Source organism: Enhydra lutris, unplaced genomic scaffold (genome assembly GCF_002288905.1).
Source record: "Enhydra lutris kenyoni isolate GAN:26980312 unplaced genomic scaffold, ASM228890v2 scaffoldscaffold31, whole genome shotgun sequence".
Lineage (NCBI taxonomy): Eukaryota > Metazoa > Chordata > Mammalia > Carnivora > Mustelidae > Enhydra > Enhydra lutris.
The window spans coordinates 12,506,472-12,524,901 of NW_019154115.1; the positions used below are offsets into that span (position 1 = coordinate 12,506,472).

The 18,430-nt window shown below is 42.2% G+C and overlaps 1 protein-coding gene across 1 annotated transcript in view; it reads right to left on the reverse strand.

Annotated features, from left to right (window-relative positions):
* Nucleotides 1-18,430, reverse strand: part of LOC111153190 (myosin IE) — a 195,201-nt gene that overhangs the window by 103,191 nt on the left and 73,580 nt on the right. Inside the window, exons 2-3 of the mRNA XM_022512053.1 lie at nucleotides 9,737-9,880; nucleotides 1,098-1,187 (exon numbers count right to left, since the gene is read on the reverse strand). Coding sequence (XP_022367761.1) covers nucleotides 1,098-1,187; nucleotides 9,737-9,880 — 234 coding nt within the window. The remainder of the gene's footprint in view (nucleotides 1-1,097; nucleotides 1,188-9,736; nucleotides 9,881-18,430) is intronic.

Consider the following 18,430-nt stretch of genomic DNA (forward strand, 5'->3'; position numbering starts at 1 on the left):
CCCAACCCCCCTCCCCCCATCAACCCTCAAGTTTGTTTTGTGAGATTGAGAGTCACTTATGGTTTGTCTCCCTCCCAATCCCATCTTGTTTCATTTACTTAAAGAGAACTTTTTAAGAGATAAAGGATCCAAAAGGGACTCGTGTAACAACAGTTTTCAGAGGACGGGAGAGAAACGACATGAATGCACAGCACTCCCAGCCACCCCGCCTTGGCCTTGGCCATCATTGAGAATGCCGAGCCAGAGCCAGCTCCGAGCCTGCTGCTCCGGGGGGCCGCTGCTCAGGACGCCAGGGCAGGGCCCAGCCTCTGCTGACAGTGTGTCCCTTGTGCCGGGCTCCCATAAAGGCAGCATTATCAAAGGTCTTTCGCGTGGCAGCCTCCTTGGGCTCCAGCTACCAGCACCATTCATCTGGCAACAATGGGCTGGGCTCTTGCTCTGGGTAAATTGTCTTCCACTTCAACTGATGAATTTGTGTGGGCTCTCTTTTGTTTGTTTTCCAGGGGTCAGGATTAATGAACGCTCTCGTCCTTCTGCTGCAGAGGAGAGAAGGGGAAAGAGGCAGGGAAGGGGTGGCCTGGGGATGTCAGGAAATATAGTCATCAGAATTACAGTTTCTGTTTTTATCAGACAATTGAAATGGCTACGGAGCTGGATCTGAATAGGGACCAGAGTCACATTAATAAAGAAGTCACGAAAAGATTCATTTTTCAGGTTCCATGCAGAGCCATAGCTAACTAAGGTTCTGATTTGGAGGGAATGGTTCTATTGCCCTATTTATTCTTTTACCTGTTAACTGATTTTTCAGTCCTTAGAATTCTGTGGCCTGTGTGGAAGGAGGGAGCCCTGCCTCCCCCACCAAACTGTAGGTCTTACATCCTATTTGACTAATTTTGTATACAATCTTCCTATATGAGATAGTCCTATGCTTTTTAGAGCAGCACATCATTAAAAAACAAACGATGTCACCCACTTGAGCTTCCCCAATAAATAATTCACAGTAAGAAAATGCAAATGTATTGCCAACTTCAAGAAAAATTACTTATGCATCATAAAAGCCCCAAACACTACAGTAATTTATGTGGCATATAACTTACCGCTCCTTGGTACATTTCAATTTCCTTTTCCCCAAAATACGGCATCTGCTTGAAAGGGTTGACTGAGATTAATACGGATCCTATGTATGTCTGAATTTATATCCAGTTAAGGTCCAGCATTAATCTTCATAGCTACACATTTTTCAAATTAAGTAACCAGATGTTATCAAGAATTCATAATGACTGTTCAAACAAAAAGCTCAGATATTTGTTTTCTAAAAGATTACAAATAAAGACAAGAGCAATTACCAACTGGCTCAGGTTTTGTTCCTCTCCAGGAAGAGTAATGAGCTTAATTACCAAGGTGCTCCAAAAAGAAATAATTATTTTAAATGATCTGAAACACATCCTTTTAAGACTGGTGACATGTATGGCTAAGAAAACACAAAACAACACAAAACAGAACTGACCTAGGAGTGAAAAGAGCAGTTATCATTCCTTTGTTCAAATACCATTTTTCCCTGCAAACTTTCATATCTTTTAGGTAGACTAAAAATGTACTCACTTACTCATTTAACAAACAGAGGGATACAAGACGAACTGAACAGTCCTACTCCTTAGAAGCTATGGGGAACGGAGTTTTATCTGTAAGACATTATTTGGAGCAGAAAATCACAAACCCACACAGATCAGGCGTAGGGGAAGAAGGTATTATTTCTGCATGGGGAATCCAGGAAAGCTAATCAGAAGAAAAAGCATTTAAACCAAGTCTTAACTGTTTTATAAACACATTTTAATATACCCCAACAGATGAAGCATTATTATAACATTAAAAAGTCTCCATTTATTCAGTAATCAACTAGCTTGAATGGGGTGTCCACAATATGCCAGGCACGGTTCTGGATGCTGGGGATACAGTGGTGAACGAAACAGACAGAAGTGTTAAACTCCCTCCCTTCATAGAGGAAAAACAAGGATTTAAAAAGAGAGAGAGAAAACAACAAACATAAAATATACACACTCAAAGTCGTTTCTTTTAATCAAGGATTTTGAAATGTTTGGAAAATCTGAAGTGAAAGATGTAAAGCTGTGACATTTCCTCCCCCAAGGGGACATTTATATATTTTTATCAAGGACCTGGGTGTCAAATAGAGCGGCAAGGGAAACCAGTCAGAATGCCTACTTTACCCAAGCTCAGTTCAACTCTGACCTTGGGCAAGTCACGTCTCTAAGCTGTGGCTAATGGATGATGGGGTACAATACCACCTACTTGATAGACTTATTATGAGGATTAAATCAAAGTGTAGAAGGTTCAGCAATTTCCTTAATCCGTATCCTTTGAGATGCTAGTTGCGTCCCGTGTTAGCATCTTGGAGACACGGCTTTGGTATTATTATTGAACACCAATGAGTCAAATGTGGTATGGGTCAGGTAATACTTGAAAATTAATATTTATACAAGAAGGTGAAAACATGGAATGATCTGGTGGCAATTATGCTTCTCTTTTCGTGGACCAGAACAATCGTCAGACTTGGAAGGGCTGCACGGGGAAGAGTAGTCGAGGAGAAAAGGGCCATTGGAAGAGCATAGCCAGATGCACCCGGCGCTAACCCAGGGGCAGTTCGTGGTAGTTCAACCATGGGCACTAAGAGCAAATGCCTGTGACCTGGGGAATCCTAACTGAAAATCAGTGAAGAATCACAAAAATGGCCCAGCTCAAGAGCCAAAGTCGGGTGAGGCTAACAACAGATTAGAAATGCTCTGTTTATTTTTTAGTATATGTGCTGCCAAAGTAAGCACTTATTTTTTTTTAATTAATTTTATTTTTGTTTAAACATATAATATATTTTTATCCCCAGGGGTACAGGTCTAAGCACTTATTTTTTGAGGCAAGATTTAGAACAAATAAATTTATCATTAAAAATTATTAAGCAGATAAGAAACAGCCATAATGTTGTAGCCAAGACTCTGCTAGTGTTGGTCATACGACCACTGATCAGAGACAAACACATTTACGGGGTACAAATTAAGTTCCTAACATCAACCCTATTACCCTTTTACTCCTGTTTTACTATGAGGAAACTGAGGCATAGAGAAATTTTTAAAAGCTGCTTAGAAAAAAAAATTCAAAAATTAACAACAACAACAACAAAACTCGCTCCACGTCACAACTAGTAAGTAGCAGGGCTAGGATTCAAACCAAACTGGGGCAGTCTGGTTCTAGAATCTACTCTTAACCCACAAGCTATAATGTCTTTCTAAGTTAGCAAGTATTGTTGTTATTATGAATACTGTTATCATTATTGGTAGCGTTACCAAGATTTATCAAATGAAATACAAAATGCTCTGTTAAATTTGAAGTTCAGATAAACAATAAATAATCTGTTTCATATGTATATATATAGAGAGAGAGATTTTCGCCCCACCCCCGCCAAATAGGTATGCCTCAAGCAATACTCAGGGGCACTTACACTAAAAAAGCAATTTGGTGTTTATCTGAAATTCAAATTTAACCAGGCATTCTACATTCTATCTGGCAATCCTGAATTGGCAACATGAGGATTTCATACAGGATGGTCAGGGGCTCAATTAGAGATCTTTTACCTCTTGTATTTTAGATTCTGTGATTCTTTGGTAACTCAAATTCTATAACCCTTAGTTGATTTTTTTCAGTATCCTCTTTCACATGATAGGGACCAAATCAAAACTGAATGAATAGAGTCTGGCCCTCGTTCTGACTCTCATGCTAAACAAATAACAGTGGTTCTCCCCCCCCATTAATTAATTATTTATTTACTTAAAAAATTTTTTTTAAATTTTTAAATTTTTTAATAAACATATAATGTATTTTTAGCCCCAGGGGTACAGGTCTGTGAATCGCCAGGTTTACACACTTCACAGAACAGCACACACCCCCCCCAATGTCCATAACCCCACCACACTCTCCCCACTCCCTTCCCCCCAGCAACCCTCAGTTTGTTCTGTGGGATTAAGAGTCTTTTATGGTTTGTCTCCCTCCTGATCCCATCTTGTTTCATTTATTCTTTTCCTACCCCCCCAAGCCCCCAACATTGCACCTCCACTTCCTCATATCAGGGAGATCGTATGATAGTTGTCTTTCTCTGATTGACTTATTTCACTAAGCATAATACCCTCTAGTTCCATCCACGTCATCACAAATGGCAAGATTTCATTTCTTTTGATGGCTGCATAGTATTCCATTGTATATATATACCACATCTTCTTTATCCATTCATCTGTTGATGGACATCTAGGTTCTTTCCATAGTTTGGCTATTGTGGACATTGCTGCTATAAACATTCGGGTGCACGTGTCCCTTTGGATCACTACGTTTGAAATACAGTGATTCTTATGGTAAACCCAGTTTTCAAGAAATACAGCAATGCTGTGACCTTCCTCATGTCAGAAGGGGAGAGGTCTAGGGGTCCACTTATTGCCAGATGTAAACACACCTGACCAAGTTCCATCTTTCCGTGGAGGAGGTGGGGTGTGCCTTCCCTTAGTTGTAAAGGAAATGCTGTGAATGTCACTGTTCTAGAGAAATCAGCACTGCACACGGAGAAGAATGAGCTGCCTGAGGACATGAGCCACAGGCATGAGCTCCCCACCAACCCTTTCCTACCCATCAAGCCCTCAGCTACTGGATAAACATGGACTGGGCTGCATGAGAGCTCTTGTAGGAAACCATACTTTATTTTTATTTTTTTACTATTGATAATCTGCTTTGTCAAAAAACATCTTAGAAAGTCTTGATTTTCGGAGCACCTGGGTGGCTCAGTGGGTTAAGCCTCTGCCTTTGGCTCAGGTCATGATCTCAAGGTGCTGGTATCGAGCCCCCCATCAGACTCTCTGCTCAACAGGGAGACTGCTTCCCGCTCCCACTCTGCCTGCCTCTCTGCCTACTTGTGATCTCTCTGTCAAATAAATAAATAAAATCTTTAAAAAAAGAAAGTCTTGATTTTCACTAAGTCATCTACATAAATTTGGGTAAAGGCCTCATAAGAAGACAGAGAAAAAACCTCTTTCAGATTATTCTAGGCCAATCCTGAATTAGTGACTCAGGAGAGGAGGGAAGATTATAGCTATTCCCTCAACCTCCCAGTAAGGCTCTCGAACTCAGTATAATTTGGGAGGATTCCTGAAAAATAAAGTTTGGTTTGAGAAGAATAATGCAGCTTGTGTCTGTGCTAAGCAGCTACACACTTCCCTAAGTCAGAAGATCTGAGAAAAGAGATTAGTTTAGAATCTGAAGAAAACAAATATAGTTTAGTTATTTCAGGTGTGAATCTGGCCTAATGGTTTATCCAAAAGCCTGCCCAGTTTTTCACCTGGCTGTGTCTGTGGAGATCTCAGCTACTTTTCTGAGACCCAGAAAAGCTGGGTTGGGTTATTTCCCAGACAACTCACTCCCACTCCCTACTACATAATTCAGGCGTGCCTTCGGAAAAAGCGGCTCAGGCATAATCGGAACGTAAACTGTCTCTACCCACGTAACCTTTGGCTGTGAAGGTGTGGCCCAAGGTTAATTTTCAGAATGTATGGAGGTAGGAGGCTACGATACACAAACACACATAAACACACACACACATACACGCACTAACCAGACAAAAACAAAATACATGCCATCTTGTCTGACAGAATAGATGAGATGGAAGAGACCCAACAGAACGTTCACTGATTAGTTCTCAAAAGCTGGTGGTGGATCTATGGGTTTTCATTGTTCTGCAGCGACAATGACAAAAAAAAGAAACATGCCCTGAATTTTTCATAAAGCTCAATGTATTCAATATAAAGGACCATCCTTTAGTCTTAGATTATTTCCTTTCTACTTTCAGGGTATTAGAATATTCTTCCTTTTATGAAATGGGATGGTAGTACAACTTCTATGGTCTTAACAGGCAAAGTTGAGCTTAACTTAAAAAAATGTTTTTAACAGTCGGTGAATTCCCCCAACTGATCTAGGTGACTTCCCTGGATTTATCACTGAGGAGGAACGGGGAGGTGAGGGGACTTGCCTGAAGACACATATGGGGACACCAGTCGAGCAGGACCTTGAGCCCCGGGCTCCAGCCACCAGACCAACATGTCCCTCCAGCAGGCCGCCCACTCCACCTGAATGGACGGCCAAGGGCCAAGCCTCACTCGGAACTACTGCACGGCCTTGGGCTCTGGCTGCTCTGGCCCAAGAGTCTCAACTAATTCAAGGGCTGAAAATGCCAAACACACTTGAGCGTGGTCTTTGAGTAAAAACAAGTTGGGAGAAAGTTGGGCCAAATGAGCATGGAATGCTCTGCACAGGAACTATTTTCGTCAGCAAAGTGGCTATAAAGGATGTCTGGCCAAGCACAAGAGCGAAGACGGCAGTTTTCCTCATGAATTTTAGAATGTAATTTTAAGCAGTGTGGCAACATTCAGGAAAAAAAAAAAACGGATGATAAATTAAGCCTTCCTTGTCTTAGGATAAATAGCTGAAAATTACAAGGCTTTATTGGTAAACAGTGTTAGCATTTTCTAAGCAGATTTTTCCCCCTAATGTAGAACAAAGAAAAGTGTATTCAGCCTGAAAGCATTAACAATTGATTGCTCCAAATGCGGACCTTCAATATGAAACAACGTGCTGGTATTCGATGCAGAACTTAATAGGAAATCGAATCTCTTCTTACCTTAACTACTAAGCTTAGGAGTGAGAGGGAAAAAATTCTCTTGTTTAAAATAATCTTACTCCATCATAATAATATTCCTATAGCACTGACTGGATGAAGGAGGCTTTTATCACTTAACAGAGGCAAACATCGCAGTTAGACCTTTGGTATTATTTCATAAACAACCAAAGGAATCGTCATGCTTCCTCAAAGCTGAACGCTGCTCTGTGTTCTTGATGGAAAGCATGCGGATGCTGAGTTTCTCTTGTACTGAGTGGGTAGAGATCTCTAAAACAAGAGGCCATTAGTGGTCAACTAACTCATTTCCTTGGTAGAACACACGATTAGTCAGCCATTGATTCAAAGGCAATAATTCAAAGGCTCGTAATCAGCACCCTCTGTGTGAATCATTTAAAAATTCTGCAGTCTGAATATAAAAAGCAAATCTTGATAGTCAACAATTTCCATTGAATACTTAACACAATGCATGATGCGAAGAACTATGCATGCAACTAAATACAGTCCGAGGCAAGATGAGGCCGTTTTTGTTAAAATTAGTAAGAAAGACCCCCAAAATATATGTATTTATATTTGTTATTTATATTTATATATGCATGTCTATATGCAGTTATACTGAAAAATATACACCAAGAGATTATGGTGGGATTGTAGGTGATGTTAGTGTTCTCCTTTCTGGTTGACTGCATTTTATAAATCATGTCAAATGAACACATACTGCTTTAAAGAGTTCGTGTTTTTTAAGAAGATGTATGAAAGAAAGTCCCTAGTTTTAGAGGGTAAACTCTCTTTATAGGGAGAAGTGAGTCTGTCCAGCTTGACGATGGACTGGCTGTTGATAACCACTAGCATTTTTTTCTTACTTAGCTTTCAAAAACCATGTTTCTATGTAAATAACATAATAAGCTGAGCCCAAGTTCTAAGAACATTCCAATAAATAATTTGTTCAACTGTATTCAGTGGAAATTCACCTTTTATGGGCTCGTCAATAAACCAGTCCTCCATTTAAAACAGTTTCCATGGTAAAATGCATTTGAATTTTCAAGAAGCAACTTTAAAAATTGAATTTCTGGAACGTAACCCAGAAATGTGGAAGGAACTTCTATACTTGCCTTAGTGTATGATTATAATAAGTAATGCTTACTGTTACTCACTGCATTCATAATTTCATTTAACCTTACAATGGCCTCATGCAGGAGATTTCAATAGCATTCCCATTTTACACGTGAGGAAATCAAGCCACATGGATCACAAACCCTGCAGGAGGTCAGCAAGCCCGTGCAGAGTAAGGCTAGAAGCCAGGCAGTCCAGATTCACAGCCTGTACCCAGCCCCTGCCAGTTCCCCTATGCCACGGGACTTGCCCATAAAAGTGATTAACATGTTTTCATGATGATAAGCCCACATTCGAGTGAGCACGTTTCAAATTTTTTGACCAAATAAAAGGAAAACTTAAGCACTCGATACAACTGCTTCCATACAATTAAATTAAAAGGAAGCTCTGCACAGGTACCTAGCAGTCAGCAAGAGTGCTCGTTTTGGCAGCACATACTAAAGTAGGAGCCAGCAAACGTTTTCTGTAAAGGGCCTTATAATTATTTTAGGTCCAATGGTTGTGTGGCAACTACTCACCCTGGCCTTTGCAGACTACAAGCAGGCATTAACAACAAATCAAGAGTGAGTACGGCTATATCTCAATAAAACCTTGGGTATAAAATGGGCAGTGGGCAGACTTCATTTGCAGGTGGTAGGCCACGCCCCCGATCGAGACGCTATTATTAATGTAGTTAACAAGTCCAAATATATCTGTTAATGCTTCAAAGCAGGGGTTTAGGTGTTTAACTACCGACAGATTGGGTAAAATTTCCTGTGGTCAATAAGAAATAGCACAGTACTGGTCTGAACCATGCAAGTATCTTAGAGTAATTCTGTTAATTAGGATTACTAATTAGCATTACTAATATACGTATTGGTCTATCCTGGTATGTTCAACTCCCCACTCACCGATGAAGAGAAAGGCATTTCCTGCAAAAATATTGTTGTATACATATGGGTGCTTTTAACTAATAGTCAAATGAGTGGTATGAATAACAAACAGAAGCTACAGATGTGAAAACTAGACCTCTTCAAGACTTTGGGGTTAAGACCTACAGTGTATGCAACACCAGCTGCAAAGACTCTACCTTTAATGGTCCTCTGAGACACGGTGCCTTCCGAAGTTACCAAGAGCATCCCAGTTAAACCTCCCGGTATCGCAATATAGATTTGCACAGATCTTTGCATATCTAAAACTCTACAATAACTCCACTAAGAGATCTTTATATAGTTGTACCAAACAAAACTGAATCCTGTAGGAACTTAAGCAAATATCACAGTTCTCTGTTTATAATGAAGTCAACACACATTTGAATCAAATTTCCATTCTGAATTTTTGAAAGCCCTGTAAAAAACGGCATCTGGCAAGCTAAAATTGAAACATAAAGAACAACTCAAGAATGTCAGGCATGTTCAATAGTTGATCTTCACGTCTCATGTTTCCTTTAGTAAACATAAGAATGCAGAAAAACTGGCAAAATTGCATATTTTTTGCATGAGGCAATCTCTTGAAAACTTTTTAGGTCCGGACTTAACTGTCTAATTGCAATTAGGGAGCTCTATCGACAGAACTCTCTGCAGATCAGGACTTTTCCCTTAGGAACGCAGAGGTTTTAGACCCCACGTGCGTAGCTAAAGCACGTCAAAGGTACAGTGCCATTGATCGAAACAGATGAATACTGGCTGGTTCTTGATTTTGTGAAATGCCAGGAAAATAATTTAGCATCATCTTTGCCCTTCCCACAACCTTAACAAAGAGGACAGAAAAGTACAAAACCACGTTCTGAAACAGTGAAAAGAACTTGAGTGCATAGTGTCAAGTTCAGAATTTCAGGTGGATCTTCTCATGCTAGCAACACATAGCATTTTACCGTGGGTATGGTCGTCTTACTTAGAAAAGTCCGTAGAAACTAATAAAGGATACAAAAATGTAGTCATCCATGTATCTCTTCTTCAGATTCTCCACGATGGCGTTCTCTGTGATCTTGGAGAGCAGGACCATGTCATCCACGCCGCTGTGCTTAACATTGTGGCTTTGCCAGTGGTACCGGTAGGCACCTTTGCTTCCCTGTGAACAGAAAACACACAATAATTAGGATGCTTTATTTTCTCCTGGTGGGGGAAAAAAAGCCACGAAGCTCCCAAATATTCCTTATATCAAATGCTGCACAATGAGCAGAACAAAGATTTTGTTATTAACAGATCTGGATTTAAATTTCAGCTTTGCCACCTATGAACTAAGAGAAGGGAGGAAAAGTTACACAGGCTCACTGTGTTCCTTAAGCTGCTCTTCTCTCATTTGTAAAAGAGGAGAAATTAAGACCCACTTTATAGAGTTCCTGTAAGGATTAACTAAGATAACATATATAAAGTACTGAAGAGTATCTTGAGTATAACACAATAAATGATCAATGGTCAGGACCCCTGGGTGGCTCAGTCTCTTAAGCATTTGTCTTCAGCTCAGATCATGATCCTGGGGTCCCGGGATAGAGTCTGCGTCTGGATGGAGTCTGCTTCTCCCTCTGCCCCTCACCCCCGTCGTGCTCTCTCTCTCTCTCTCAAATGAATAAAATCTTTTAAAAAAATGAGCAACTGTCTCCAATAATTCCTTCAACCTTATTGTTTTGTAGAATTAACAGTACAATAGGTGATAAAACAGAAACTTTCTACATTTATTTTGCAAATTATATGACAGAACTCAGAAGCAGAAGTAGTATGTATCACACAATGGCTAGGTCACATTGGCCTAATTTCTCAAGCCATCCAAATTAGTTTCCCTCCATAAACTTCCACGGTCAACATTAATATTGGCCTTCCAGATTCAAAAGATAAGGTACATTTTGATGGCTGATCACTGCTCTATTCATAAGGAAATGGGATTACAGAAGGTGCCGTGGACAGGAGGACCTCATCCAGCCCCATGGCCTCCTTGGAGAGATGAAATTGTAGCCCTTGTCTGCTCATTGGATTTATGACCTAACACCAGAAGTGGTCTCTCAACACCCTTGGCCAGCAGGACTTCCTTTTGCTTGGCACGTCTGCAGTGGGATCCCTGCATGTTATGCTACGTGCCAAGTTCTGGAGTTAGAGGCAGCTGGGAGCACCGTGGTGGCTGCCCTTGAGGAACTCATGTCCACTAAAGGACACCTCAATATTGACGGAAGTAGCACATGCATCAGCAACAGTCAGTATGTAAACACATGTAAAATGGGTGTCCCAGGAGTGCTGAAGACTTCTTTGTCCTAGGGAAGACAGAATCAACCTCCTGGAGAAGGTGCCATTTGAAGTGGATCTAAAATATTTAGAATTTGCCAGAAAAGATGAGTCAAGGAGGGACAGTCATTATAATCTAGACTCACTGGGGCAACAATCTGATATGTATGAGATAATGGCAAATGAATAGGACAAGATATTAGAAGATCCTCCCTTCCCTTCACTCCCTTCGTGCATCCTACTGGAGATGTCGCGTGCTGCCCAAGTGTGGTGGACATTGACCTGAATGAGACTCAGCTCCTGTCCCCTTTCCGGGAGCTCACTGTTTTGGGGGGTTTGGATAAAAGAGAAAATTTCTGAATAAGGGTAATAAGGATATCTAAAAAGGCCACACGCTCAGACATATAAACTAGGATGAGAAAAGGTCCTAAGGAGGTTCTTCGAGAGAAAGGGGAAGTGGAAGGAAACAAGATAAATACCACTTTAAATCTTGTTTTGGAAAATTTATTTAATGTTTTTTCTCTGTAGGAGACATGGGTCCTTTATAAGATCCATTCTAAGGGGCTCTGGGGAAAGCAGTTTTTAAAAACCAGGCAGGAAAGAGTTACCATAGGGAAGGCATACCAGTGCCATGGGCTCGCGCTCCAGAAAAGGGTTCTGGAAGGCTTGTCACCCATGCTGCCTTGCACAGGGACTCTTTATATGATATATTTGGCTTTCACAGAACCACAAGCAGCATCAGTTCTACAAAACTACCCCAGACCTCACCACACCTACTTCCTCTTGTGGCAAAGCAGAAAGAGGGAAAAAGCACTGGCTGCACAGGACTCACTCGGTCGCAATCCAAGGTCCACCGTCTACTTCCAAACAGATAAAGGTTCCCCGCAACTCCTCCCCTCCCCTGTCCTCCCTTCTTTTCTTGATTATTCTCTGGGCACTCACAAAAAATTATTCTGAGGCCACGGAGTACCTAACCAGTACCTTTGAACAAAAAATTATTCAAAAACTGAGGCCACAGAGTACCTAACCAGGAGGTATGTGTGTTTGTTTTTAACCCCAATAAATAGCCATCTACTTAAGAGGTCAAAAAATGTTATTCTCTCTTTGAAAATGTAAGCACAGATTAATAAAACAGAAGGGTATCAACAAGCCGTTATTTAATGTCTGCGAAGGACAAGAAATGGAGGTGCTCTGTATCACAGTGTATATGTTGGTACCGAGCCACAGAAACTGGCTTCTCAAGGTGACCCAGGTTGGTCTTGGTATCCAATCTGACTGTCTTTTCTCTGTCTCACAGCAGAGTGAGATATACCTGTCTGGCCCACTGTCCTCCTTCTAATGGCAGTTATTCCTCATGAAAACAGGGCCTCCTTGTGGAGTTCACGGACTCACGGTCTCAAATATCTGCGGACACCAGAGTTCCACATGTCTCTTCAGACCTCTCTCTATAAAAGGATAAGGAACCAATAGTGAGATGAAGCGCTTACCACAAGCAAAGCAATCGGCCATTTGATTTGTGGTGGCTGCTCCTTCTGCTACTGCCATCAACTCAATGAGGGAGGGGTTAACATTCCCATGCTGTGCGGAAAGAAACAGACTTCCTAACTAGGAAGCAGCAAGGGTAAGACGCGAACCCAAGTCTCTATGATTATGAATTCATTTAAACATCATGGTTTCTTCACATGGTCTCCCTGGTGACTTTACTGGGTATTTCCAACAGTTTAGTTTAAGATGGCCCCAGAATGACAGACTGTCTCCAAAACTGAATTGATCATTAAAAAGACCTATAATCTTTGTTAATGACCACTTTCTCTTAGCATCAAAGACTGAAACACTGGACTTATGTTTTATTTGGCGCATTTCTTATACCCAGTTGGTTACATATACCTCCCCCCCACCCTCATCCCTCCTTCCCTGAGGCAATGATATTTGGGAATTCATTCAACCTTCACAATCATCGCCCATACTGTATATGATTATCTGTTATACTAATGAAAAAAACTTAATTGTCCAAGGTCTTCTAATTGTAACTTCTCCATCTTTAATGACCCCCACCTTACTATTCCTTTCTCCTTTCTCTTTCCCCGTATCAGCCCCCCCGCCCTCTCCCCCAAAAAACAATTCAGATGAAGTAAAGTGGGAGAGGGAAGGTAGCTAGAAAGTGTAGGAACAATCAGAGCCTTTGGGGAAAACTGACCCACGTGGATTATCAAGGACAAGATCAGAATCCACCCCATGGATAAATGAAAGTGGAGCCAGGGCTGGGCAGGGGCAGTTCTAGCACAGCGTGAGAACTTCGTTGGAGAAGCTAGGGAACCGAACATAGATGCGCAGGCTCTCACCCTTGCTTGAAAGTTCCCCACAGTGAAACAGAAAACTATTTTCTGTTTTTCTGTAGGGGACGATCAAGTTTGATCATAGCATGACTTTTCTAGATAGAGGTCTTCCGCGGAACACAGCTGTGGGCAGGCAGCAAGTGGGAACGCTGTGGGAAAATGGTTATCATTTTATACTCCTAGACAATGTCCCCGGAAGCAGAGGCTGAACATGACCTTCAGATCACAAACTACTGTGCTATGGCTGTGAGAATATGAACAGTATTTCTGGGACAAATAACCTGACCCTTTGGCTGCTTCCTCCCACTCCTGACTGGGAGGGTGGGGGTAGGACTGGCTGCCTTGTGCACTGGGAGAAGGAAGGACAGCGACAGGGACTTCCCCATCTGAGAAGGGCCATTTTCTTCAGCTGGCAAAGTCCTGGCTTACCAGGCTATCCCCACAACAAGAGTCAGCTTCCTTCTCTTCTATGGGCTTCTTCTCAGGTAGGTAACTCAATTTTTGTTTCCACACTAAAAATAGGAACATTTTAAACAAGTAGGGGTACTCAGCAATTATACGTCCTATAGTCCTTAAAGAGCATGGCAGCACTGTGCAAAGGAAGGAATATAGCTGCTGATGTGCCAGCTAAGAAAAAAAAAAAAGAACATGAAAATCACAATAAAGTTGATGATAAATGTTACTCTTAGCCCTGACAGTTATTACAATGAGGAAGGGAGATATTTCCTGTTAATAAGGATTGAATGCAGACTTTCGTGGGTCCATGTTTGGTTTCTTTCTTTCTTTCTTTAAGATTATTTATTCATTCATTCATTCATTTATGAATGAGAGTGTGCATGAGCACGCCTGAGTTGGTGGGGACGAGGGGGAGAAGACCTCAAGCAGACTCGGGCTGAGTCAGCAGCCTGACACAGGGCTCGATCCCACGACCGTGAGATCATGACCTGAGCCGCCCAAGGCAAGAGTCTGTCACTTAACCCACCCAGACACCCCCGCGCTCCCTCCATATGTGGTTTCTAACAACTATTCCGTTTATTAAAAAGCAATGGATTCACACACACGTTCTGGAAAGTGGAGTACACCCATGTCCACATAATGGCCTGGTCTGTTCCTCACATTTAGGAGGTAGCACCAAGACACAGGAGTCCCTCATGCCGAGGAAGGCGCCCGGTCGCTGACTCTCTTGACTTTAAAAGGTGGAGTGTCCCTCACTGGTGAGTGTTTACCAGGGTGGGGACCAGGAAGAGCAAAGGTGAGTCAGCACACAAAGGTAGGGATTGTTCTTTGAAACCCTACCTTCCCTCAGCGTGGGGAGGCAGGGGTGGGGTGGGGTGGGGTGAAGGGGCTTGAGGGTGTTTGGGGGGCCTTGAGGGGAGCCCCTGCCCGCCACAGCCACTCTCACTAGTGTCTCAGTGAGCAGTTTTCTTCTCTGGTTAATCCAGGAGCGAGGAGGAGACCAGACACAGGGTAGGTCTTGAACGCCTTTCAGACACCCAGAAGAGGGAGGCCATGAAATGCGTTGTGGAAACACAACAGGCCTAGTGTTGGGCAGGGCCTGGCTGGGAGGGGGTGATCAATAAATACCTTATCCTCTTCCAGGAAGAGTATACTGCACAGTATTTTTAGAGAGCATTGTAGAAACAGGGATCAAAATTCTAGTCATGCAGACCAATATATAAATAGTTACTTAAATAAAAATAAAACTCACACTCTCTTTGTTCCAGTAATTCTTTTTAGGAATTTACCTTAAGATACACCAAGTGCGTGTGCCATGATGTACATAAAAGCCTGCTCACTGTTGCAAAGTTTGTTTTGGGGAAAACTGGACACATGATTTGGGGCCAGATGAGAAGAGGGCAGACCCTACAAAGGAGTTCCAGCAGTTGTTAAAAGGAATCTGCTTCTGCTGACATAGAAGTATCTTCAAGACACCCAGGGTCATGAAAACAGCAATCGATATGTGGACTGAAGCAGAGAGTGACGGCAACTGTCAAAAATTCTTAAAAGACACGTGTTTAATTGCTTTCTTGAAAGATACACAAGGTTCCATTGGGAAGAAAGCCTGGGGTTTTGGGAGAAGGGTGTCTTCTACTTTCCATTTCAAACTTCTCTGCAGTTAACTTATTATTATTTTTTTTTAACGATATAGGCATGCATCAGTAAAATAACCAAATAAATAGAAATGTTGAAAAGGATGCCGATACATTCGAGAATTGTCTGGGGGTGGTGTTGGGCGTTGATGGGCCTGTCCTGAAGCTGGGATCATCACTGTACGCCTGGGTTCTGTGCCCCTTCCAGGTCTGAAAAGTAGATTGGGAGATGTTTCCTACATGACAAGATATTATCATGTCTGGGATGTTTAGCGGGTCCATGAGCATAACAGGATGGCAGATCTGATTTCCAAAAGACCTGGGACTAGAATACTCCCAATGTTTCAAGTGTATTACCCTAAAAGGCAGATAAACCATATTCTGATTGTGAACAATGGACAATGGGGTAAGGCTCTGGCCTGCGGTTGAACAGGGCTTGTTTTTTAATGGGATTTTTTTTGTCCTAGTGAGTCATAACAGGAAAGGAACAGAACTCTCTGTTGTCCTTTAATCTTTTAATTGACAGTTTAGGATTTCTACCTTTTGAAGTTCTGCTATTTGACTGGAACGAAACACTTCTATGGCAAATGATGGGGGAAAAAAAAAATCAACCATAAATATTTGTTTCCTCTGAGCCCGGCACTGTAAACTCATACTGGGATTGCAATGACTCTCCACTTGATGGAATTCAGACCCCCCCCCATTTTGGTGATGTGAACATGTATGTTTGAAGCAAGCATGTATGGGTATGTTGAACTGCAGTGAATGGAGTGCAAAGCAGTGTTTCTGGGGGAGTAGCGGGGGTGGGGAGGGATGATGCAGTCTGTAGCCAACAAATCCCTTAGCGTCAGAGGAACTAACATTTACTGAACCCATCAACAGGTGCCAATGTACTTTACATGATCTCATTTAATTCTCACCGCCCTGCAAGTCACTATTTCACAAATGGTAAAGTGAGTCCCGGGATTGTAACATAATCTCTGCTTGGAGGAGCTGGCGAAGGAAAAGTACACTGGGGATCTGGCACATCCAGTGTGGGGAGCCCTCAAGGAATACAGACATGGGCTCATTAGTTATCATTCATGTTAAGTATATGTGACCTGACCCAAAATTCCATATTTGTGTAACATCTCCACTTCCACGATCTCAGTTAATCCCTGTGACAAAGGGCCAGGGCTGACTTCCTTGTCATTGTTCCTTCCGCCATACCACAACTAACTCCCAACATGATCGCTAAGTGCAGGACAGATGCTGGCTCCAGGATCGGAGGGCCAACAGTCTCCTAGCCAGGGCTGGCCCAAGTCAATCTGGAAGCAACTAGAGCAGGCGTCATTTATCATCTAAACAGGGACACTCTGAGTGCAGAAGAGAGTGCTGTTAATAAAGCCGGAACATGAGGCATGAACTGGGGCTGTCTTGGGTTGCGGGCTCTGTGACCAAGTTGATCTCCAAAAAGTCTTGGGCAGCTTTCAAAGACTGGCCCTCCCAGCCAGGATCCTGGGCTACTTACCCACAGGTCCCCCACAAATCACTCAGTCTCTCAGACCCCCAGGGGCTGCTATGAAGATCTTGAAAATGGAAAAAGATTGCTAATGGCCTCAACCCCCAATGCCTCTTGGGGTAGGGTTGGTTTTACGCAATGACACAATCAGAGGGCAACGTATGGATGGTACATAGCAAGTGGGCAACATTGAGTAGAGGAGGGAAAAAAGGTCTGTTAAAAAAAACAAAAACAAAAACAAAAACGAGAGACAGTAAAATGCACAAATTTTAAGTGCATATATGGTATTTTTATATAAAGTATCTGTGTGGAAATATGGTTGTTAAAATGTTGCATTTGTTGCATCTCTACGTGTCCTTTGTATGGTTATTTTTCTCCTGAGCACGTATTTATAAAATGTACACACACACACATACTAGGTTTCAGTGAAAAAAGATCACCTCAGGGACAGGAAAGTACTCTGTGAAGTGAAATGAAACATGACACTATTTTCCATATTTTTTGTTAGTCTGTGTCAACTCAGGTCTCCAATTCTTGTCTATCCCTGGCTGCACTGCAGCTACAGTAAACTCTTCTTTAAACAGCAAGGAGCCCCCAGCAGGCAAAGCAGTCAGCCCAAGATGTCGCTCCCAAAGGACCATTTTCTATGGTCAAGGAACAGTTCCAACCTAACATGTTATAAATGAAGAGCTAACATAGCTCACCAATTCCAAGATGCATTTTCTTCATATCCTAATATTCTGAAATCAGGATGTCCATTTTTTTAAGCAATAGCTACCCCCAACATAGGGCTCCAACCCACGGCCCCAAGATCATGAGTCTTGTACTCCAGGGACAGAGCCAACCAGGCATCCCAGGATGCGTCTTTCGAATCAGCGTTATGCCACAGCTTAACTGAGAGTGGTTTTTCTGTTCTGGGGTTTTCTTTAAAGCAGAAAAATAAAATAATGATGGCTCTCTTGCAACCAGTAGTATCTTTTGGCTTGATGAATTATGGCACTTAAAACACTTAAAAGGGGCCAGGCACCGATCCGTGCACTTCACAAATATTAAGTCATGGTGTAATAGCATCAGAGATAGAAAATGTTACAAAGATTTACAGTATTCTGGAGGTATCACACCATGCATCAGTGTTACTTCAGAAACTGCATACTAGGGGCGCCTGGGTGGCTCAATGGGTTAAAGCCTCTGTCTTTGGCTCAGGTCATGATGCCAGGGTCCTGGGATCAAGCCCCACATTGGGCTCTCTGCTCAGCAGGAAGCCTGCTTCCCTTCCTCTCTCTGCCTGCCTCTCTGCCTACTTGTGATCTCTCTCTGTCAAAAAAATAAATAAAATCTTAAAAAAGAAAGAAAGAAAGAAAGAAAGAAAGAAACTGCATAGTAGTTTTACTGGTGGGTTGATGACTGCCCAGTTCGAGAGGCTTCACTGTGAAAATGTTTGCAAGCAGCAAGGGAACTTCCTCTCTGATTTGGAAAGG